This window comes from Podarcis melisellensis (assembly GCF_964234715.1).
Source record: "Podarcis melisellensis genome assembly, chromosome: 18".
NCBI classification, from domain to species: Eukaryota; Metazoa; Chordata; class Lepidosauria; order Squamata; family Lacertidae; genus Podarcis; species Podarcis melisellensis.
The window spans coordinates 11,276,922-11,300,670 of record NC_138536.1 but is presented as its reverse complement, the minus strand read 5'-3'; the positions used below and the strand labels follow the sequence as shown (position 1 = coordinate 11,300,670).

At 47.5% G+C, this 23,749-nt stretch overlaps 2 protein-coding genes across 2 annotated transcripts in view; both read right to left on the bottom strand.

The window, feature by feature from the left end:
- Positions 1–14,732, bottom strand: part of WDR18 (WD repeat domain 18) — a 42,224-nt gene extending 27,492 nt beyond the window's left edge. Inside the window, exons 1-2 of the mRNA XM_081895716.1 lie at positions 14,480–14,732; positions 10,442–10,552 (exon numbers count right to left, since the gene is read on the bottom strand). Of these exons, the coding sequence (XP_081751842.1) occupies positions 10,442–10,552; positions 14,480–14,707 (339 nt within the window). The 5' untranslated portion in view covers positions 14,708–14,732. The remainder of the gene's footprint in view (positions 1–10,441; positions 10,553–14,479) is intronic.
- A 1,091-nt stretch (positions 14,733–15,823) lies between these two features.
- On the bottom strand, positions 15,824–23,606 carry KXD1 (KxDL motif containing 1). The gene is made up of 5 exons (XM_081895957.1): positions 23,539–23,606; positions 21,741–21,854; positions 19,926–20,078; positions 19,352–19,398; positions 15,824–18,249 (listed from the first exon to the last, which is right to left on the bottom strand). Exons 2-5 carry the CDS (start codon positions 21,833–21,835, stop codon positions 18,023–18,025), a joined length of 522 nt encoding a protein of 173 aa, XP_081752083.1. The 5' UTR covers positions 21,836–21,854; positions 23,539–23,606; the 3' UTR covers positions 15,824–18,022.
- Between the last annotated feature and the right edge of the window lie 143 nt (positions 23,607–23,749).

Below are 23,749 nucleotides of genomic sequence, written 5' to 3'. Positions count from 1 at the left end.
ATCCATCTTGGGCAGGCTGGCTGAAGGCTGGCTGGGAGAGCTGCAAAAGCCCCCCTTGAAATGACCATGCTGTAAGATCGGGACTCCCTCCAGGCAGACTGAAGGTGTAAATAGAGGACTAAACCATATTTATTAAAGCTATGTCAGTCTCCGCCGTGTCTCAATTCTCCAAAGGACCACAGACCCTGCGTGGGTGCCTGGAACTCCCAGAGTCTCACAGTGGGTGGGGGTGGCACCTGACTTTTGAAACAATAGGATTCTGGTCCTCATTGTTCTGATTTAGATAGGAACCCACAAAGCTATACCAGAATACATCATCAGACCTTCATGCTTAGGACGATCTACAGTGAATCTCTGGCGTTTCAGGCTTAAGCCCTACCTGGAGATGCTCAACAGCTAATCTAGGCACAAAGGCAGGAAGAAGCAAAATGTTAAATGATTCTAGTCCTCATGACTAGACTGACATTCAAAGGACTGATTTAAACAGGAAACCTAGGAAGCTGCCTAATGCTGAGTCAGGCTGCTGGCCCAGATCATAAGAAAGGCATTTCCAGATGAAGGACTACAAAGGAAGACTTTGTGTTGGCCACCAGGCAGTGGCTTTTCCACCTGCCTTGACCTCCAGCCCTGGGAGCCTTTCCCAGAACATGACTTCAAGAACAGTAGAAGCAGCCAGGAAGAGAGGAACTCCTACATTTAAACCAATTTTATACATTGTGTGTCCTTGTTTCTCAATTTGATCCTTTTACATGGCTTTGTATGTTTTGTTTTATGTATTGTGACTTGCCATTATTTACCGGTATATTGATTATAGTTGAGTAATTCTTTATTGCAAACTCCTTAAAGCCTAGATAGCTCAATTGGTTATGATAACGCCAAGGTCGCAGTTTCGATCCCTGTATGGGACAGCTGCATATTTCTGCATTGCAGGGGGCGGGACTAATGATGAGTCCCTACGATGCTATGATTATTTGCTATTTTAATTTTACTGCTTACTATTTTATTCTAATGGATTACTGAAAATTGCTTCATTTGATAGAAGTTGTTTATTATGACTTCTTTTTGTCTTGGATCAGATTCTTATTAGAATCTGTGCGATCTTTGCGTCCCTTCAGCTCATAAACCGCCCTGTGTACAGTAATACAGAAAAGCGGTATACAAAAAGTGAAATGAAACCGTCCATCTTGCTTAATATTGTGTACACTGACTGGCAGAGGCTCTGCAGGGCTTCAGGCAGGGAGTCTTCCGCAGCCCTACCTGGAGAGGCCCCATGGGAACGAACCTGGGTCTTTTTGCATGCAAAGCAGGTGCCCAGCATGTTATTCCCAGGCACGCGTATTCAAGGCTGCAGCCCAGTTGTCTACCTCTATATCCTCCTGCCTGATGACACAGTGACAAGGCAGGAGGCGTCAAGACCAAGACAGAGACAGGAGCCTCGTAGCCTCAGGGCTGCTGCTTGGGTGAACCTGTAAGGAAGTCACAAGCCACAGCCGCCTGGCGTATTATTAGCCGCATCGCGGAATGATTTGCATTACAATAAGCGGACAGTTATCAGCCCTCTGGGAGTATCGCTTGAGCTGCTGATCTGGTTGGAGCCATGCCAAGGCCGCTCTCCTCTTCCAGAACCAGCACCCAAGGGATACCTGTCTGACCCCCCTCCAATGGCAGCTTCTCAAAAGCAGGGCTGGAGAAAGTCATTTATCTCCAGCTGCCTTTAACTAAGAGACCGAACTTTTAAGCTCTGTATTGTTACTGGGTTCAAATCCTCGGGTTTTTGATTCCTTGCAATGCGGTTCAGTTAAACACAGATGTGATGCTGGCCTTTTGACTGCTGTTTCCACTTGCTTTGATTTTTAAAAATTTGAATCCTGGTCTGTGTCTTAAAGGAAGCTACTCTGTGAAGGGTTTGAGTTTAAAGGCACACCAGAAATCTTTAAAAGAAATGTATTTTGATAACCGCCCCGCCACAAATTGGTTACTGGACATGGGGTAGGGTTTCTAGTGTGCCACGGGGAAGGCGACTTGTCTGCCCTGAACTTTTCTGCACCCCTATTTGAATTCAAAGCCGGATAGACAGCATAATAACTATAAGGCTGGAAAATAAGGTTACAGAAAAACAGAAACACAAAATTTGATTCCTGGGAGTTCAAGGAAGGAGTTCTATATAGAGCTTGTGAGTACTTCATCTCAGGAACCAAGAGGAGGACCTGAGAGATCTATTTTTGTGTGTGTTTCTCTATGTGCTGGAAGCTGCCTAGAGTGGATGGGGTGTAAGTAATAAAATTATTATTTATTCCTCCCTCCAGCTGCCCAATTGCTCACCTGCATAGACACTGCTGCTCGCCCTAGGCTACCAGGGTGCAAATCCTTCCACACTCAGCCTTGAAGCTCACTGGGTGTGACCTTGCGAGCCAGTTGCAGTTCCTCAGACTAACGCCACCTTGCAGGATTGTGACAAGGAAGAAATGGCAGGAGGCAGAGTACCAGGTAGGCTCCCTTGAGCTCCTCAGGAAGAAAGCTTCATGCCATTGCCTTTCCTCTCAATGGTCACCTGGGGAGAAGCCGTTCCACTAGACTACTTCAGAGGGAGAGAGATAGGAAGCACAAGGCACTTCCTGCCCCTGAATTGTGCTGGCTGATAGTTACAGAAACCAGTGCCTGAGTTTGGATTTTCCTCATCCCTCCCCATTCCTTTCCCCTTGTGTGCTGTGCCTTTGTAGACTGTAAGCCTGCAAGCACCTGCGGCTGTACTGAATGAAAGCCATTCTGGGAGCATTTTGGGGTACAAACGCTCAAAACAAAATAAATGTTAAATATATAAAATAAACAGCCGTCAGTCCTAGCCAGGCTGATTATCGGCATCTCCCGATATTGACGCACCAAGCAGACGAGTCAGTTGATGCGAGGCTGTTCTGGGAGGGGCTCACTGGCAGATGGTCTTAGCCAGGCTGGAGAAGCCAGGGGGCGTTTTGATATCTTGCCAGCCAGGTGGAAAGGCTCTGCTGACGGAGGCAGAGGTGGGAAGGAGGAGCTGATCCAGACTTGTTACAACTCGTGGAAGAGGAGGGGGCTGCCATGCTTCCCTGCTCTGATGCAGCCGTGCGGAAGGGCTGCTGACGGAGGCGGTTCTGAGGAACGCGGCAGATTTCGGAGATCATGGTTGCTGGGGTGCCGGCAGCAGGTGAAGGGTCACTGGCTGCCCCTGGGCCCTGCTTGCACAGAAGCATCTAGCTGGCCATGGAGGAAAAGGGGAATGCAACAGCAGGTTGGGGGTGTGGAAGGAGAAAGGCAGGCAGGCTCCTTGCATCCACACCCCCACCAGCAAAGTTTGTCTAAAGATAAAAGAAACGACTTCTTCACGCAGCACAGAGTATGGAACCCCCTCCCACAGAAAGCAGTGCTGACCACCAACTTGAGACGAGGGCAGGGCGATATATGGCCCAAAACCGTTTTGAAGTCCATATCATGATACCAATTTCATGGTTTTTGACCAGGCAATACATCAGGAATCATGATGTGTTAATGCTGGGCAATATATCGTCCAAAACCATTTTGAAGTCCATATCATGATATTGGTTTCATAATTTTTGAGCTGGTAATTTATGGCGAATCATTGTGTGTGTGTGTGTGTGTGTGTGTGTGTGTGTGTGTGTGTGTGTGTGATAGAGAGATACAAAAATCTCAATGCAGGGAAAACTGTGAAGCCAACCAGTGCCTCTGCATTGCTACATCCTTATTTCAGACATTGTGACATATTGCTATGTCGTGATATTAAAAAGGTAAAGGGACCCTTGACCATTAGGTTTAGTCGCGGACGACTCTGGGGTTGTGGCGCTCATCTCGCTTTATTGGCCGAGGGAGCTGGTGTACAGCTTCCGAGTCATGTGGCCAGCATGACTAAGCCGCTTCTGGCAAACCAGAGCAGCGCACGGAAACGCCATTTACCTTCCCGCCGGAGTGGTACCTATTTATCTACTTGCACTTTGATGTGCTTTTGAATTGCTAGGTTGGCAGGAGCAGGGACTGAACAACAGGAGCTCACCCCGTCAAGGGGATTCGAACCGCCAACCTTCTGATCAGCAAGTCCTAGGCACTGTGGTTTAACCCACAGCTCCACCCGCGTCTCAGGTTACAAATAGCGATGTTCAAAACCAGGTATCGCCCAGCCCTAACTTGAACTCGGCAAATTTAAGGAGGAGGGGAAGGCTATCAGCGGCTACTAGCCATGATGGCTCTGTCTTCGCAGTTGGAGGCAGCAATGAATCTGAATCCCAGTTGCTGGAAACCGCAAGAGGGCAAAGGGCTCTTGCACTTGCATCCAGCTTGCAGGTTTCCCCACTGAGGCCTCTGTTTGGCCGCTGTGAGAACAGGATGTTGGTCTAGATGTGACACTGGCCTGATCCAGCAAGCAAGCTCTACTTATGTATTTGAAGTCACCAAAAAAGGAAACTGAAATTTGATTCCATTACGGCTTTAAACTGTCCAAGACGGATCTAATTATTTTACAGAGCTGCCAATATGGCTATTAAGCCACCCACCACTTTCCCTCCCTGCCGCCACTAAAAAGCATAAATGTGACACCTTCTGGGCTTGATGGGCGGGTGTCCTTTTGCTTCCTTCACCCCGGGGTGAAGGGTTACTGCAAGCAAGTGTCTTGGGCTGCTTCGGACAACTTCAAAAGGAGAAAGTTTTAAGGGGGAAAAGAGACTCCGTCAGCAGTTCCACAAGGCTCATCTTTTGCAATATTCATCCTGCTCCTCACCACCTTGCTCAAACGTGCAGAAGAAATTGGGGCAGGGACAGGATACTGGGTTGTGAGGCAAGGAAGGAGAAGAAACTGCAGCTAAGTGGAGCATAAGGACCCGAAGGTTGTATTTTTGGGAGCAGCGCTGGAGGGCAGCCAGGAGAACTGGGTATGCTGCCAGATACCTGCTCAGGCTATATGTGCTCTACCTAGTGCGGCTACTTGCCGCTTCTTCTCCCTCTCTCGTGGCCGTAGGATGAAGCTGAATGTTGGAAGAACAGCTCCCTCTGTTGGCTGTGCTGTGACAGGCCAGCTCCATCAGGCCCTCTCTCCATATCCCCTCAGCCTCTTTATTACTACTATTAAGAGACTGGAGAAGCCAGTATAAGTTGCATTTTCAGCTGAATTTGGGGAAACCACTCGAAGCATCCGTTGTGTTGAGCTATTTAAATTGCTTTTGTTTGATGTGTCAATGGAAACAGCTAAAAGTCTGTAAATTTTGATAATACAGTGGTACCTCTGGATGCAAACAGGATCCGTTCCAGAGCCCCGTTCGCATCCAGAAGTGAACGCAACCCACGTCCAGCGTGCCGCGATTCGCCACTTCTGTGCATGACATCATTTTGACGGTTTGCGCATGCGCGAGTAGCGAAACCCGGAAGTAACGCTTATTCCGAAAATACTTATTCCGAAGCTACTTCAACCCGAGCTATGACTGTAAACCTGATTTGCAATGGGGGTTGAATAATTTCAGTGGCAACTGTAGGAAGAAGAGCTCCCTCCATCAGATCTGCTGTGACAGGCCAGCTCCACTGGGTCTTCTCTCCCCTCAACCTTCATCTGGGGGCAGCCTCAGTGGGAAAGATAGAAAGCAGGGCTCCCTCCATCAGCTTTGCTGGAAGCCCAGCTCCAACAGGCACCTCCTGCTCCTGAACTGTGCCAGCTGATCGTTACAGGAACAACTCTTTAGAAACTGGTGCCTGAGTTTCTGTTTTCCTCTTCCCTCCCAGTCCCTCTTCCCTTGTGTGTTGTGTTTTCTTTAAGATTGTAAGTCTGTAGGGAAGGACTGTTTCGTTTTGACTGTATGCAAGCTGCTCTGGGAGACTTCTTGGTTGAAGAGCAGCGTAAAGCTGCTCTAACTAAATAAAACAATTATTTACACGGGGAGGTTCAGGCAGAAGGAAGGACTTCTTGGTATGGTGCATTTTTAAACTGTGGAATTCGCTCCAGTAAGAGGGTGTGATGGCCATCGATTCCACGATTGCTTTAGAAAAAGATTAGACAAACTCACAGGGGTGGCTATCATTGGCCACTTGCCACAATGGCTATATTTTACATTGTGATTTTATAATATGATCCACCCTGAGACCTGCAGGTATAGGGCGGTATACATTGGTACTTCGGGTTAAGTACTTAATTTGTTCCGGAGGTCCTTTCTTAACCTGAAACTGTTCTTAACCTGAAGCACCACTTTAGCTAATGGGGCCTGCCGCTGCTGTGCCGCCGGAGCACGATTTCTGTTCTCATCCTGAAGCAAAGTTCTTAACCTGAAGCACTATTTCTGGGTTAGCGGAGTCTGTAACCTGAAGCGTCTGTAACCTGAGGTACCACTGTACTAATTTATTTATTCTTCTTCATCTTCATCATCATCATCATCTAGGTCTGCTGTTAGAGGCAGTAAATGCCTCTGAACGCCAGTTTCTTGGAATTGCAGGAGGGAGAGATCCTGCTGCATTCAAGACCTGCTTGAGGGCTTCCCTTTGGGGCATCTTTTTGGCACTGGACTGGGGGGGGTGCGCTCCCTTGGACTGACCCAGCCCAAGGGCCCTCCTGGTGGTCTCTTCTTGCATAACACCTGGCTGGAGAGCTTTAAAATGGCAGCAGGAAAAGGAACAAAGCTAACTAATTTGGGCCAGATTGAAGAACTCACTTTCCCGGCCTTGCTCCTTGCCTAGGAAACAGGATTAGCATCATGGACAGGTGAGGAGACAAAGTCAGCTCCTGCCCCCTTGTGGCTAGGTCTCATTCTGCACATCAATAATGCTTCCAAATATCTTTTCTTTCAGGTATGGTGGCAAAACGTAAACAGCTTAGAATATTAATTTTATTATTTGCACCCCACCCATTTGATTGGGATGCCCCAGCCACTCTAGGTGGCGTCCAACATATATAAAAACATAATAAAATACTGCACGTTAAAAAGTTTCCCAATACAGAGCTGCCTTCATATGTCTTCTAAAGGTTATCTGGGTACTCCTCTCCTTGACATCTGATGGGAGGTCATTCCACAGGGTGGGTGCCACTACCAAGAAGGCCCCCTGCCTGCACCTAGTTTGCTGTTTGGATTGAGGAGGGAGGAATACAGTAGCCCATCTCCCACTGTTGCGTTCTGCCTCTTTCCTAGTGGGTCTGTATCTGTAAAGTGACCTCCCTACTGGAGGTTTTTAAGCAAAGGTAGGATGGCCATCGGGGGACGCAGGTGGCGCTGTGGGCTAAAGCCTCAGTGCCTAGGACTTGCCAATCAAAAGGTCAGCGGTTCGAATCCCTGTGGCGGGGTGCGCTCCCGTTGCTCGGTCCCAGCGCCTGCCAACCTAGCAGTTCGAAAGCACCCTCGGGTGCAAGTAGATAAATAGGGACCGCTTTCTAGCGGGAAGGTAAACGGCGTTTCCGTGTGCAGCTCTGGCTCGCCAGAGCAGCGATGTCACGCTGGCCACGTGACCCGGAAGTGTCTTTGGACAGCGCTGGCCGCACAACCCCAGAGTCTGTCAAGACTGGCCCGTACGGGCAGGGGTACCTTTACCTTTTTAGGATGGCTATCTGTCATGGATGCTTGAGCTGAGATTCCTGCACTGCAGGGGGTTGGACTAGATGACCCCTGGGGTCCCTTCCAACTCTACCATTCTATGATTCTTTACCGAAGTGGCTTCTACAAGGGCTGAAGCATTAAGGACCAAGCATGCAGAAGGTCCCTGACATCCCCAGGCAGGGTTGGGAAAATCTCATTACTTGAAACCCAAACTAAGCTTAGGCATCAGGCAGATTTTGCACCTGGATATCGACCATTTGCGACCAAGTGAAGATGCCTGGGTGGCAGGATGGCATCTGAAATCTCCACCATCTGGAGGCCTTTGCCTGGAGATCCTTGGATCTGGACTGTTTTCACACACCAACACCGCACCCTGTAGAATTCTACCCGCTATATTTTGCCTGCACAATCGGAATGAATTTCAGGAGCCAAAATGCTTTTTCTGTGCAGCCTGAGGAGGAGTGGTGAACAGCGTTACAGTGAATTGTTGTTGCTTGCCTTCGCTCCCCTCCCCCCCCCCCCGCGCGCCTACGTTATGAATGGTCTGAGTCACCATTAAGAAAATGAGTTCGGAATAGGCCAGTATATATGTGGACTGTCCCTGGATCAAGTGACTTTCCTTCTTTCAATTTCTCAAAGCTCTTAACCTGGCTCAAGGTTGTCATCTGAACTAATGTTTAATTAAGGGGAGAGTGCTTTTGTGACGTGGTTCTACCTGCGGGACCGCCTCTCCTGGTATGCCCCACGGAGGACCTTAAGGTCCACAAATAACAACACTTTGGAGGCCCCGAGCCTCAAGGAGGTTAGAATGGTTTCAACTAGGGCCAGGGCCTTTTCAGCACTGGCCCTGATGTAGTGGAACGCTCTGTCACAAGAGACTATGGCCCTGTGGGACTTGACATCTTTCTGCAGGGATCAAGTTTAAGATATTAACAGATGCGAAAGAAAGAGGGGGCTTTGCCCTGCCAGACTTAAGGTTGTACTATGAAGCCGCAGCTTTCTGCTGGCTAAAAGACTGGCTACTCCTCGAAGACACTGATGTGTTGGATTTGGAAGGTTATAACAATGCTTTTGGTTGGCATGCATACTTATGGTATGACAAGGTTAAGATCAATAAGGCCTTTAAGAACCATATTGTCAGAAAAGCAGTGTTTAATGTCTGGACAAAATATAAAGACTTACTGGAAAATAAAACTCCAAGGTGGCTTTCACCTTTGGAAGCTAAGGCCCGAAAAAGACCCAATATGGAAGCCTACTGGCCAAAATATTGGGAACTGCTAGAAAAAGATGGAAACAATTGGAAATTGCAGAGTATGGAGAAAATGAAGGATAAAGTGCGAGACTGGTTACACTACGCTCAGATTAAAGAAATTTTCAAAAGTGACAAAAAGTTAGGGTTCCAGGTGGAGAAATCGAAGTTGGAAACAGAATTGTTAGAACCTAAGACTAAGGTACTTTCAAGAATGTATAACTTGCTGTTGAAATGGAATACACAAGACGAAATGGTTAAGTCGGCTATGATAAAATGGGCACAGGATATTGGGCATAACATTATGTTTGAAGACTGGGAAAGGTTGTGGACCACTGGGCTGAACTTTACTGCATGTAATGCTTTGAAGGAAAATGTAATGAAAATGATATACAGATGGTACATGACCCCAGTAAAACTAGCCAAAATATACCATTTGTCTGATAACAAATGCTGGAAATGTAAAGAAAATGAAGGAACATTCTTTCACCTCTGGTGGACCTGCCCTAAAGTGAAGACCTTCTGGGAAATGATATATAATGAGCTGAAAAAGGTATTTAAGTATACCTTCACTAAGAAACCAGAGGCCTTTCTTCTGGGTATTGTCGACCAGAAGGTGTTAAAGAAGGATAGAACATTCTTTATGTATGCAACAACAGCGGCAAGGATACTTCTCGCTAAGAACTGGAAAACTCAAGATCTACCCACACTGGAAGAATGGCAGATGCAACTGATGGACTATATGCAACTGGCGGAGATGACTGGCAGAATCCGAGACCTGGGAGAAGAAAGGACCGAAGAAGATTGGAAGAAATTTAAGATTTACCTACAGAAATATTGTGATTTAGTGGAATGTTAAGAAGGATGCTTGGTTATAAATAATTGGCCATCACTAAATTGGATCAGAATTTGATGATAAGTGAGATTAAGAGAAACAAAATCTGTAGGAGAACTATTATATTGTATTTAAATGAATGGTTATAAAATTGCAAATAAGATGGTAATTTGCTTGAAAAAACCTTTTAACGATGTAAGTGGGAGCGGGAGACGTGAGGAAGTCTAAAGATGCTATGAAACTTTGTAAAAACAAAGCAATGCTGTTTATTATTTTTGTATTTCTTTTATTAAAAACTCCAATAAATATTTATTAAAAAAAAAAAAGACATCTTTCCGCAGGGCCTGCAAGACAGAGCTGTTCCGCCTGGCCTTTGGTTTGGACTCGGTCTGACCTATGTTTCCCTCCCCTTATGATTTATCAGCTACTTTAAAATGAGGCTGCATTTTAAATTGCATTTTAACCTGTATTTTAAATTGCTTTTCTTCTTCTTTTTCTCCCCCCCTCTCTTTTCCCCCATTATTTTTTTACTGTGATTTTATTGGTGTTAGCTGCCCTGAGCCAGGCTCTGGCCGGGGAGGGTGGGGAATAAATAAAATTTATATTATTATTATTATTGGTTTTCCTGCTGCCACCTGGGTAGGCACTGTGAGGACAGGGTGCAGAACCAGATGGGCCATTGGCCTGATTCCACAGGCTCTCCTTGTGTTCTCATGAGGTTCTCCAATCCTGCTGAAGGCCATCAGTTCCTCCTACCCAACCCCTGAGTGGCCAAGAGAGATCACCCACTTTTGCCACCTTCCTTACCTCCCAGAGGTAGATGCTTTCGGCAATACCTGCCAAGATGTAGAGACCGTTGGGAGCTGCCGCCAAGCAAGACACCAAGCCTGGGCAGATTATCTTCTGCTGGAGCTGATCCTACGCAAAACAACAACGACAAACCTCTGGTTACGTGAAACATATTCAATAATCACATATTCAATAAATACTATTCATTGTACAGAATTGTAGATTTCAACAGAAGTAGCTCATAAAGTTCAACGAAAAAAGTAGAAGACCGAGTGGATCAGTTCATTCTCTAATCAGTTTATGCATAAGGTCCATATATATGAAAGTGTTTATTCCACCTGTCTGTTCATAGAGTCCAACAATCCACATTCGTGGACCTTATGCATAAACTGAAATCTACAATTCTATACAACGAATAGCATATATTACTTTTTCAAGTGTTCAGCCGGTTATGTCTTGTGTGTTTATTGGAGCTCATCCTAGGGACAAATAGGGGCAGTGGAGGGAAAGAGTATTATTTATTTGTTACTTATTAAAATATTTCTGTACTGCCCCACACATCAATCTCTGGGCAGTGTACCACAATAAAAACACACACACCCTAATAACACAATAAAAGCATGGGAAGATTCAGGACAGATAAAAGAAAGTACAGTACTTCTTCAGTGCAGCACATAGTTAAACTGTGGAACTCACTTCCACAAGAGGGTGGGATAGCCACCAACTTGGTTGGTTTTAAGGGACAAATAAACTAATTCATGGTGGAGAGGTCTATCAATGGCTATTCACTGTGACGATATGCTCTGCCTCCACAGCCAGGGGCAGCAATGGTTCTGAATACCAGTTGCTGGAAACCACAGGAGGGGAGAGGGCTCTTGTGCTCAAGTCCTACTTCATAAGATCACAGAACCGTAGAGTTGGAAGGGATCCCAAGGATCCTCTAGCGCAATGCAGGAATATGCAGCCGCCCCATTGAACCTGCAGCCTTGGCGTTATCACACCATGTTCTAACCAACTGAGCTATCCAGTTGGGCTTTCTTGTTTTCCACAGGCATCTGCTTGGATACAGTGAGAATGCTGGATGTTGGACAAGATTGGCCTGATTCTCCAGGCTTCTTATGTCAGTGAGCAGATTAATCATTAAAAAAATTAAAAACCCATATTGGAATGGAAAGCTGATCAGATGCTGAAAATGGATGCACTAAAAAAGTACAGTGGTACCTCAGGTTACAGACGCTTCAGGTTACAGACTCTGCTAACCCAGAAATAGTACCTCAGGTTAAGAACTTTGCTTCAGGATGAGAACAGAAAGCAGCGGCGGGAGACCCCATTAGCTAAAGTGGTACCTCAGGTTAAGAACAGTTTCAGGTTAAGAATGGACCTCTGGAACGAATTAAGTTCTTAACCCGAGGTACCACTGTATCCACTTGTGGATAGCTCAGTCAGTAGAGCATGAGGCTCTTAATCTCAGGGTCGTGGGTTTGAACTCCATGTTGGGCAAGAGATTCCTGCATTGCAATGGGTTGGACTAGGTGTCCCTGGTGGTCCCTTCCAACTTTACAAATCTAGGATTCTATCCTACATAGTAGAGCAGAGGCCTGCAAAATGTGGTCTGCAAGCTTCATTTAGATGGTCTGCAGTGTTTCTGTGAAGACTTGATCTGGTGGAAGTCTTTTGTGTGACTGAGAGAGATACTTCTCCCTACCTGTTCTCCAGTGTGGGGCTGCATACACGTTACAGTTTACTACAGAGCAGGTGCCACTCTTAAAACAACCTAGATCTGAGTTTGATTGCTGAAATAAGATGCCTTTGTGTGCACCCCCAGTCAGGAGTTTAAGCTACTGGGAGATGTCACTGAACACTTCTTTTTTTAAAAAGTGAGTTGGGATTTCAGTTCTAATCCATTACAGTATTTGGGGAAATGCTTAAAAACTCTGGCAGAGCACAGTTGAGAGAGGAGGAGGAGGAGGAGGCTTAAGACGATAAGAGGGCTGGGAAGAAAGCAAATGAACTGTGTTGTAGCAGAGCGGGATATCAAGCTATCCAGGACAGAAGGGCTAGAGAGGAACTGCAACCCAGACAGGCATAATAGGCTTGGCTTGCTTTTATCTTTCAGCTGGAGTGACATAATGCGAGTGGAAAGACGGTTGGAAATTCTGCAGCAGCTAGAGTGAAAGATTACCCGGTTCTGAGGGTCTAACGGTTTAAAGCCCTAGCACACAGAAGAACCACAGCCAAGCTATGCTCTGTGTTACTTCAGCATGCAGATTACAATTAACTTGGGTGGCTTTAAAAGTAGACTGGGCAAACTGGCACCAGCCAGAATGGCCAATCTCTGCTTCCCTGATCGGAGGCAGTAATGTTTCTGAATACCAGCTGCTGTAAACCACAGGAGGGGAGAGGTGCTACTCTTGCACTGGGGTCCAGCTTTCAGGCTTCCCATTGGGGCATCTGGTTGGCCACTGTGAGACCAGAATGATGGACTAGCTGGCCCCCCTTTGGCCTGTTCTGGCAGGCTCTTCTTACATTCTCTCTCAGCTCCCCTCCATCTGCAATGCTGGGTTAACAGTACAGGGCTACCTTGCAGGGCTGTTGTAAGCCTTATAATGCAATGCATGCAAAGCCCAAGATAAACAAACTGTACCATTATCAAAAGTTTTCTATTTATTATGAGGAGGGGGTGATGTTTTTGAAGGGTGCTGGTCTCCCACAGCTTTTCAGGCTGTTGTGGAGAAGAGCCTTGTCTCCCCACCCAGAATGTATAGGAGTACAACTCCCAGCATCCCTGAACATGGGCCATGCTGGATACTGGAGCAGGCGAGAGCTGGAGGTCCGAAAAGCAGCTGGCGATCGGCCACTTGTGATCAAGTGAAGATGCCATGATGGTGCTGGACATCTCTTCCATCTGAGGATCATTGCATCTGGACTGTTTTCACACACTAATACCCCATCCTGTCAAATTCTATCCATTATATTTTCTTTGCACAATAAGGGTGAATTTGAGGAACCAAAATGTGTTGTCAGTGCCGCCTGAGCAGTAGCAGTGAACATAGTTATAGTGAATGGTTGTCACTTGTCAGTTACCCTACTGCCCTGCTCAGTTGAGAAGGATATTCCTACGTTATGAATAGCCCATGTCATTATTAAGAAAAAGGGGTCGGAATAGGTCAATATACAGTGGTACCTCGGGTTACATACGCTTCAGGTTACATATGCTTTAGGTTACAGACTCCGCTAACCCAGAAATAGGGCTTCAGGTTAAGGACTTTGCTTCACGCTCTGGTGGCGCGGCGGCAGCAGGAGGCCCCATTAGCTAAAGTGGTGCTTCAGGTTAAGAACAGTTTCAGGTTAAGAAAGGACCTCCGGAACAAATTAAGTACTTAACCTGAGGTACCACTGTATACTGCCCTATACCTGCACGTCTCAGGGTGGTTCATATTATAAAATCACAATGTAAAATATAGCCATTGTGGCAAATGGCCAATGATAGCCACCCCTGTGAGTTTGTCTAATCCTTTTCTAAAGCAATCGTGGAATCGATGGCCGTCACACCCTCTTACTGGAGCGAATTCCACAGTTTAAAAATGCACCATGCCAAGAAGTCCTTCCTTCTGCCTGAACCTCCCCGTGTAATTAATTGTTTTATTTAGTTAGAGCAGCTTTACGCTACAGATAGGTAGCCGTGTTGGTCTGCCATAGTCAAAACAAAAAAAAATTCCTTCCAGTAGCACCTTAAAGACCAACTAAGTTAGTTCTTGGTATGAGCTTTCGTGTGCATGCACACTTCTTAACCTGAAGCACTTTTTCTGGGTTAGCGGAGTGTGTAACCTGAAGCGTCTGTAACTCGAGGTACCACTGTACTACCACGTGGGGGGCGGATTAGGCCCCCGAAACAGACTTTGGACATGCCTGGTATAGAGGGAATCTGGGGGGGGGGGTTCATGTCTAGAGTTGGGGTTTCCATGGGAACCCCAAGGGGGGGTCACTCCCGGGGGCGGGGCTTCCTGAGGATGCGCGCGCACGCGCAGCCCCCTTTCCCCCCCCCCGTGGTCCTACCTTCCTCTGGAGCTCCCAGGCGCCCACACAGGCCTTGCCCAGCTGCGCCCCGAGCAGGTGCTCCCCGCCCAGCAGCGCCATCCCTCGAGCCGCGCAGCTGAACCCGCGGTATCCGGCCACCGACGCCCCGGAGCCCACTTCCCACACCGAGCAGCCGCCTCCGGACGACGAGGCCGCCTCAGCCGCCGACACCAGCGCCACCTCCACGGGGCCGCCGGCAGCCGCCATCTTGGGCCGTCACGCCTCCTCCCCGCGCGCATGCGCGGCCGCAGGAGGGAATCTTCGCCTACTAAAGACACGCCTCCTCCGGCTCCAGGCGCCGCCCCCTGATTGCCGGAAGTGACGAACAAAACAATAGAGGCGAACCACCATAGAGTTTGCCCTTAGAACTACAGCTCCCAGAAGCCCTCAGCCCCCAATGGTCAGGGATGGGAGCCGTACAGCGTTTCCCAACCTTGGGCCCCAAGCTCCTTTTTTTGGACTACAACTCCCCTCATTCCTAGCTACCAAGGGATGATGGGAATTGTGGTCTGGAAGCAGCTGGAGACCCCTGGCCTAATGGATCTGGGTGGGTCTCTGGAACTCCCTGCCTCTTGAGATCCAGCAGGTGTCTTCACAAATCAAAAAATTTGAACGGACCTCCCACATTTTTCTGGCTGAGTTGTTATTAATAAAAATGCTATCATCATCTTGATTATGGCAGTATCTTTGTATTTTGTATTAAGCATATGAATATGTGTACTACTGTTTTTTTAAGCATCAAGTGGCACTTCCCACAAGCTTGTTCTAGTTTTCGGAAGGATGCCATTAATTCCTAAAAGGCGGGTTGGGAAGATGTTGGCTGAACTCCCAGCTCAGCTCCAGCAGCCAGCATGGTCAGCAGTCAGATACGATGATTTCTGGAAGCCCAGTATCATCTGAAAGACCACAGTTCTCCCATCCTTGCTCTAAGAAGTAGGATTCCCTTATTCCATGTGAGAGATTGAGGGATGTCTCTATTTAGAGATGAGGAATGGTGAAAGGCGGTATCCCTCCAAATATCATCGAAGGAATGCCTCTGTTTTCTCAGACCAGGGATGGGGATCCAAATATTGTTGGAAATCAAATTCCCACAAGCAACAGCCAGCATAGCCAGGGGGTCACAAATCCTTCATTCGTGTGCTAAAACCCTATTATTGTGATCTTGTAGTTGTCTGTCTCAAGAGGCAATGGAGTGTGCCTCTGGGGGCAAAGTCAAATCGCTGCGTGAGCAGCACCAAAATGACCTCCCTGGCTGAAAAAGCTTCCGTGCCCCATGAAAGCCAATCAATAAAAACAACAAATACAGCTCACAAACACCAGATCTATCAATTAATGCAACTCTTTTATTGGTTATTACCTCATTAATCTCTGTAAACTTGTAGCAGTACAAAAATATTATTCTTTGAATTACAATGCATTTCAGGAGTTTTTATTATTATTTACGGTGGAGAAAGGAAGCAGCTTGCCCCAACCTTTACCCAACAAATCTAGCCATTACCCGAGTTCTGGCGAAGGGAACCATAATACAGACCGTTGTGTGGGATGGGTGCTTAAAAACTGAACACTAGAGACACAGACACTTGTCAGTAAAACAGTAACTGAATGTGTCATGGAAGGGGGGGGCAGGGATCAGGGTTAAACCCAACAAAATTCTACTCAAGAGTAGACCCACTGAAATCAATGGATGTGACTACCGATTTCAGTGGGTCAGTGCTGAGTAGGTCGAATGTTGAGCACAACCCAGTACTGGGATGCAACTGAACACTTAGGGTAGCTCAACAGCTTTTAACTTTTCTGCCCTCTTCTAAATTTGTTTTTGGGATTCCCCCCAACCCACTTGATTTGGGGGGCAGGCAGGCAATTAGAGGAGGTGGGGAAGTTTCACTGGACAGGTAAAAGCTGTTGTGGTGGCGTTAACTGTTTACACTGGATACCTCTAGGAAAAAGTACCTAACAGGATGTTTATAACAGATGTTAAGAAGGGGGTGGAAGCAGTGGGCAACCTCTGCTTAAGATGGGCAGCACATAGTGGGCTAGGAGAGCTGAAACTAATGCCAATATATTTTGTACCTGGCAACCAACGCGCCCCTTGGGCTTCGGATGGAACATGGGTAGACAAGTCTGAAAACCCCTGGACGCAAATTTCCATACCCTCTAGCAGCTGTGGTGACTCATTTACCAGAAGAAATGTAATCAGAGTCAACTCTGGAAGCGTACACTCAATTCTGACCAAACTAAGAGTCCTGATGTATATTTTGCTCCAGGAGACTTTATTTGGTCATAATCGATTGTACACTTCTAAAGTTAATGCTAAAGACATTACTTCTGGCCAATGAGCCACCATAGCAGTTATAAATCTGAAACCCAAGGGGCGCTTTGGTTGCCAGGCGCAAAAAAAATTCCAGCTCTTCTTCGCCACTAACAAGGCAAGCGCATACACTCTCATGTGTCAGATATAAGGTGAATCATTGGGTGATGGGAAAAGTAGCGCAGGAAGAGAAATACTTTTGAAGGGGAGTTTAGAGGAAGCCGCGATGGAGGCTGCTGTGTGCTCCAACCCTCACGGAGTCAGCAAGAGAACCAGGAGAGGGGAGCAGATCTGCACTTCTTTGGAACAGGGCACAATGCAGCTAAGACCACAGGCCCATGCATGAACAGAGTGCGGGCAGGAAAACACGGCTCAAGGAACTGGGAGTGGTGGAGGAACTGAGCTCCGCTATCAACACTTGTGCCCGGCAAAATGGAGTCGGGGATGAACTCCAAATTGCTTCTTCTCACGAGAAATGCTACCACTGTAAAAAATGTCCTTGTGTGGATTCAGGGTATATAGCAAGTGCAGAGGGCTGCATTGAAGAAAGCTCCTCTTGGGGCAGACCCCTTGAAATTAATGGCCCCACGTTCATGATGATTCATTTCACGCAGTTCTCCGAAGAAGTTTGGATAGAACCGAGTGCTTCTTGCATGTTATTCTGTTTACAGGGTAGCAAATGAACCAGATGGCAACCGTTGCAGGGACACACACGGTTGGCCAATTCCCCGAAAGCTGCACATTTGGGGCTGATAGCATCCCTGTTAAAGAACAATCTTTTGAGCACATGCCAGTTCATGTGTGTCTTAAGCATGGTTATACCGTTGGCGGGGAGGCTGGAGGTAGCCCCCAGTGAACACACCCAATCGTGCAGTTGGGCAAACACCCCCCCCCCCGATGCAGTGTGTTCCCCCACCCCCCCAAAAATGTGAACTAGCTGCTCACCGTTTTGCATATTCGGCATAAAAATCACAGATCAGCACCGCGGGGGAAGACGGCGGTTCATGCAAGAAAAGCCACTTATGCCCAGGTTCGCCCCTCTCTCTCCGACGCAAAGAAACAGCTGGCCAAGACAACACAGAAAATACAGGTTGGTTGGTGTTTTGTTTTGTTTTTTTTAAAAAAGAAGGGGGTCGCCAGTTTGCAAGTCCAGAAGCAAGCAGGGATCGAGACGGCGCATCAGTTCGCCCCACGCGAGAGCTTCACTGGAGAGACTAGTCCGTCTCATTGTCGTCGTCTGTGATGCTCTGCCCATTCACCGCCGGCGAGTCGTACGGCCCCTGGGAAAGGTCCTCAAAGTCGTGGCTGGTAGCAGGGGAGATGATGTCCGGGCTGGTGTCACAGGACTCCGTGCTCTGCTCCGAGGTAGCAATGGTGGTGGCGGTGCTTTTGGGGATCGGGTCGAAGTCGTCGTCTTCCAGGATGGGAGATTCGTGGATATCTGGGGATCAGAACAGTAATGAGGCAGACCAACAGACGGGGCAGGTAAGAGCGGGTGGCTAGAAAGCACACGCTGCCTTCGCCAACGGAACGAAGCATTAGGCGTGTTACCTGGAAGGCAGAAAGGTGGTCTAGCCTATGGGACCACTGTGAAGACTGTTACTGTTAATGCAGGTGAAAAGGGTTTTGAGTGCACAGGAAAATAATCGTCGCTGGGCTTGGGGGGTTTGAAACATGTGCAAAGTGAACTTTTAGGAGAGGCTTACAAGAGTTGTAAAGACAATAAAACATGCTGTGTTCAGTTCTGGACACCAAAATTTGAGAAGGATGCTGACAAGCTGGTAGGTATGCAGAGGAGGGTGACCGAGATGATGAGGGGTTTGGAAAGCAAGCCTGGTTAGGAGCGCTTGAAGGAGCTGAGGATGTTTAGCCTGGGAAAGAGGAGACTGAGAGGAGATAGGAGAGCCACCTTCAAATATCTCAAGGGCTGTCACATGGAAGATGGAGGAAGCTTGTTTTCCCCTGCTCTGGAGGGCAGGACTCGAACCCATGGCTTCAAGATACAACAAAGGAGATTCCAACTAAACATCAGAAAAAACTTTATGATAGTAAGAGCTGTTCAACAGTGGAACAGTCTCCCTTGGCAGGTTGTGGACTCTCCTTCCTTGGAGGTTTGTAAGCAGAGGCTGGGGGCATCTGTCATGGATGCTTGAACTGAGATTCCTGTATTGGACTACATGACCCTAGGGGTCCCTTCCAACTCTACAATTCTATGATTCTATACAACTACCTTACACTTGTTTACACAGCATTGCATTTGATGTTTTACTGCTCATTCACACAGCCTGGAGAGCAAAATGCACACTATTTCCTAGGAAATATGACTGGTTGGTGTTGTGGTTTTTTTTAAGGAAATGGTTTTTAAAAAGTGCTGTGCTGCTTTTACAATACGTATTTTAAAAGGTCTGCTTCTATAGGGTTTATAGTTTAATTTCTATGATTTTTTAACCTTCTGCATTTGTGTCACTGGAATTAAGCTGCCTTGTCTCACTCTGGGGAATAGGTGGGATATAAATATAATGACAATTAATAATAATACTCACTACTAAATGCCTCTGGATACTGTTTCGCGAGCTTCCCTTTAAGCGTCCTGTATGAGACACAAACATGATAATCTGTCAGGTATTATTTAGCTAGGATTCCTCTGTTGTTTGGGGTTGGACTAGATGATTGGGTACCTTCCAATTCCACAATTCTATGGTTCTATGGCATACCATTAATGCCACAAAAGTAGAATAAAATGAACAGCCGAAAATACAAGGGTGGGTGTGTGTGTCAGAATAATTTCCAGACCTTCCCCCTCTCTTGTTTTATCCCCAAAAAACCTGTGAGGAAGGTTCGGCTGAAAAACAGGCTGCCCAGTGAGCCTTGTGGCCGAGGCAGGATCTGAACCCTGATCTCCCACACCTTACAGTCTGACACCAGGGGTGGCTAACCTGTAAACCTGAAGGTGTTACTGAGCCACACCTCCAGTCACCCATTGGTGCTGTAGCCAATAGCAAGGAATGATGGGAGTTGTAGTTTAGTAAGATCTGGAAGGCCTCAGATTCTATACAACAGCATTACCGGCCCCGTGGACAAGATGGGAAGAATGCCCTTGTGGTCGGCCAGCCTCACCTGATTCTCCGGAAGATGCTGTCCAGATCTTTCTTCATCTCCACTAAGGTCCGAGTGTGGTGCAGGAACTGCTCGCTCATCTGTTGCATGCGGACACCAGACAGGTTATTGAAGTTGAGCAGCATCTCGTTGGTTTTCTCAAATCGGTCCAGCCTGGGCAACAAAGACAAGCTGTTGGCTTGGGTTGGCTCAAGAGGCAGGTTTAAGATTACCAGGATTAAGGAATGTTTGGGGAGCTGCAGGCAAGCATGAAGAACGTGCAGTGTTCTACACTTACCAAGTTTTGGGAGAAAGTGATGGATTGTATAACTGACTGCAGAAAACGTTAAATCTTTCAGCAGAGAATATTCTTTTGAATTATGTACCTATTGTATGGAAATGGGATTCTACACACCCTAATGGTACCCAAGAGACTGATACTGATGAACTGGAATAAAGATATGATAACCTTTAATCAATGGATTGACAATATGACAACACTCGCTGCTTATGAACGGACTGCTTACGGATGCAGACTTTGCTTGCTTAAAGTGACAACATTTAGAATGAGTTTGTACAGAATGTACAAACATCTATATAGGTATTAGGATGATAACACTATATCAATTTATGTATGGGAGTACACTACTTTGCATTTTTGCATTTTCTTTCTTTATTATATGAACGTTTGTTCCTTTGTGTCTTTATAATTGTAATTTATTTATTTCTATTTTATTATAATTGCTAATTCTTTCAATAAAAATATTAATGGAAAAGCTTAATAATAATAATAATAAAAAGCATGAAGAACGTAAGGGGAGCCAGGCCAAAGGGGGTCCACTGAGCCCAGCCCAGTGGCCAACAGATGTCCCAAAGGGGAAGCTTGCAATCAGGACCTCTCCCCACTGACAATTGCCAGTAAATACATTCCAGGGGCATTTACTGTCTCCGACGTTGAAGAGAGAGCACAGCCAGAGTGACTGGTAGTCACTGGTGGCCTTATCCTCCTTCAGTTTGGACCAGTCCCAATAATAATAATAATAATAATGATAATAATAATAATAATAATAATAATAATAATAATAATAATAATAATAAAAAATTTTATTTATATCCTGCCCTCCCCAGCCAATACCGGGTTCAGGGTGGCTAACACCAGGTATAAAAACAAGATTAAAATACAACATTAAAATGCAGCCTCATTTCAGTAGAAACTCAAATCAAAAACTTTTTGGGGGATGAAAATGTCAAATCTTCACCAAGGCCAACTATCCAGACTGGTCCTACATGAGCCAGAAAAAAGCCAGGGAAGCCCCCAAATAGGAGTTCCATCAGAGAAGGAGAAAGGAAAAAGGAAAGAGGGGAAGGGGATCAAGTTGATTCCAAGCCAAAGGCCAGGCGGAACAGCTCTGTCTTACAGGCCCTGCGGAAAGAAATCAGATCCTGCAGGGCCCTGGTCTCATGAGACAGAGCGTTCCACCAGGCCGGAGCCATCACTGAAAAGGCCCTGGCCCTGGTGGAAGATAGTCTGACTTCCTTAGAGCCCAGGACCTCTAGAGTGTTGCTATTTATGTACCCCAAGGTCCTCTGTGGGGCCTTCCAGTGGCCACCACTGCCTTCTGCGGGAGTGACTTCCAAAGTTCAGTGCTCCTCTCCATTGAATGCTGAGAGCCATGGAAGGGTAAGGCAAGAAGATGGAGACACGGAGCAGGAATTTGGAAGGAGAACACCCTGCCCACCATGCATTGCAGGGGGTTAGATTAGATGACCCTTGGGGGCCACTCACTACGAAGGTGGGTAAGTCCAGTGCTGCAAAATAAGAACGGGGGCACTCACATGTTCTTTTGAGCCAGAATGATGGCGTTCACATCCTCCGAGTTGACCATGCCAAGGACCCGGCTGCAGAAGACGGCTGAGGCCGTGGGCTCCATCTTAACGTGGGGTTTGTACCTGAGGAGGAGAAGGAAGAGGTCAGGGTGGAAAGAAGGAAGAGGGAGAACACTGAGGAAGTGATTCAGAGAAGCCACGAGGATCTAGCAGGCAAGGCGCAGATCAGAAGAGCATCTGCATGAGCATCTGCATCTGACACCAAACTGGGAGGGGTGGCTAACACCCCAGAGGACAGGATCACACTTCAAAACGGCCTTGACAGATTAGAGAACTGGGCCAAAACAAACAAGATGAATTTTAACAGGGAGAAATGTAAAGTATTGCACTTGGGCAAAAAAAATGAGAGGCACAAATACAAGATGGGTGACACCTGGCTTGAGAGCAGTACATGGGAAAAGGATCTAGGAGTCTTGGTTGACCACAAACTTGACATGAGCCAACAGTGTGACGCGGCATCTAAAAAAGCCAATGCAATTCTGGGCTGCATCAATAGGAGTATAGCATCTAGATCAAGGGAAGTAATAGTGCCACTGTGTTCTGCTCTGGTCAGACCTCACCTGGAGTACTGTGTCCAGTTCTGGGCACCACAGTTCAAGAAGGACACGGACAAACTGGAACGTGGCCAGAGGAGGGCAACCAAAATGGTCAAAGGCCTGGAAACGATGCCTTATGAGGAACGGCTAAGGGAGCTGGGCATGTTTAGCCTGGAGAAGAGGAGGTTAAGGGGTGATATGATAGCCATGTTCAAATATATCAAAGGATGTCACATAGAGGAGGGAGAAAGGTTGTTTTCGGCTGCTCCAGAGAAGCGGACACGGAGCAATGGATCCAAACTACAAGAAAGAAGATTCCACCTAAACATTAGGAAGAACTTCCTGGCAGTAAGAGCTGTTTGACAGTGGAATTTGCTGCCAAGGAGTGTGGTGGAGTCTCCTTCTTTGGAGGTCTTTAAGCAGAGGCCTGACAACCATATGTCAGGAGTGCTCTGATGGTGTTTCCTGCTTGGCAGGGGGTTGGACTCGATGGCCCTTGGGGTCTCTTCCAACTCTATGATTCTATGAGAGGAGGCAGGCACTAATCTACAAGGGGATGTTATCTCAAGTAAGTGAGCCAAGCTGCGAGCAGCAGCAGAAGAGACCAAGCAGCCCTGGTATTCCTGGGTGGAAAGATCCAAATGGGAAGTGTAAACTGTCTTTTTTCTTGTTGAAAAGTAAACAAGCCCCTTCCCCACAATTAAAAGTCCCTTGTTATCTGAGAAGCACTTTTGCCACGACAGGCAAAGCCCCTTCCCCATAACAGGAGCACCTCTGTCCAGGAAGCTTCCCCACTGACCACCTCCTCCTCCTTCAAAGCCCCTGAAACAAGACAACTCCCCAACAACAGACAAGCCCCGCCCACTCCAACCAGAAGCCCCACCCACAACAAGCCCCTCCCATGCAAAACCACGCCCACCAATGGAATAATTCTCCGCCCACAAGCTTCCAACAGCAAAGCCCCGCCGACCAAAGACCTCCCCAAACACCTCCCCAATAAGCCCCACCCATTGAACCCAGAAGCCCCGCCCACAACAAGCCTCCAAGAGCAGAGAAGGCCCCGCCCACCAAGGTAAAGGCTCCACCTACCTAATGCAGAAGGCCCCGCCCACAAGCCCCCCCCCAGCTTAGTCCCCCCCTCACAAGAACAGCTCCTGCCCCTGGGAAGGGAAGGCGCCCCCCCCTCCCAGGAGGCCCCGCCCCCGGCCTACCTGAGGGGCCTCGCCAGTTCCGGGCTCACCTGCCCGTGGCTGGGAGCCTTGAGGGCCCGTCGAGGCGCCGGAGGGCCGCCTCCTGCCCCGGACAGGCGCGCGCACGGAGCCCAGCTTGCTCGCCCGCTGGCTCACTTCCGGGTTGGGGCGTGGCCCCACGCACGGCGCGACCTCGCCGTCCCCTTGCGCGGCGTGCGTGCGTGCGTATGGG

What these genes read in the sequence shown, in the direction of transcription:
- KXD1 (XM_081895957.1), bottom strand. Translation starts at nt 21,835, where the DNA reads ATGGAGCCCACGGCCTCAGCCGTCTTCTGCAGCCGGGTCCTTGGCATG. An exon ending in ATTCTGGCTCAAAAGAACAT is followed by an intron (nt 20,079 to 21,740) that starts GTGAGTGCCCCC and finishes TTTGTTGCCCAG; the next exon opens with GCTGGACCGATTTGAGAAAA. An exon ending in GTATCCAGAGGCATTTAGTA is followed by an intron (nt 18,250 to 19,351) that starts GTGAGTATTATT and finishes TCTGATCCCCAG; the next exon opens with ATATCCACGAATCTCCCATC.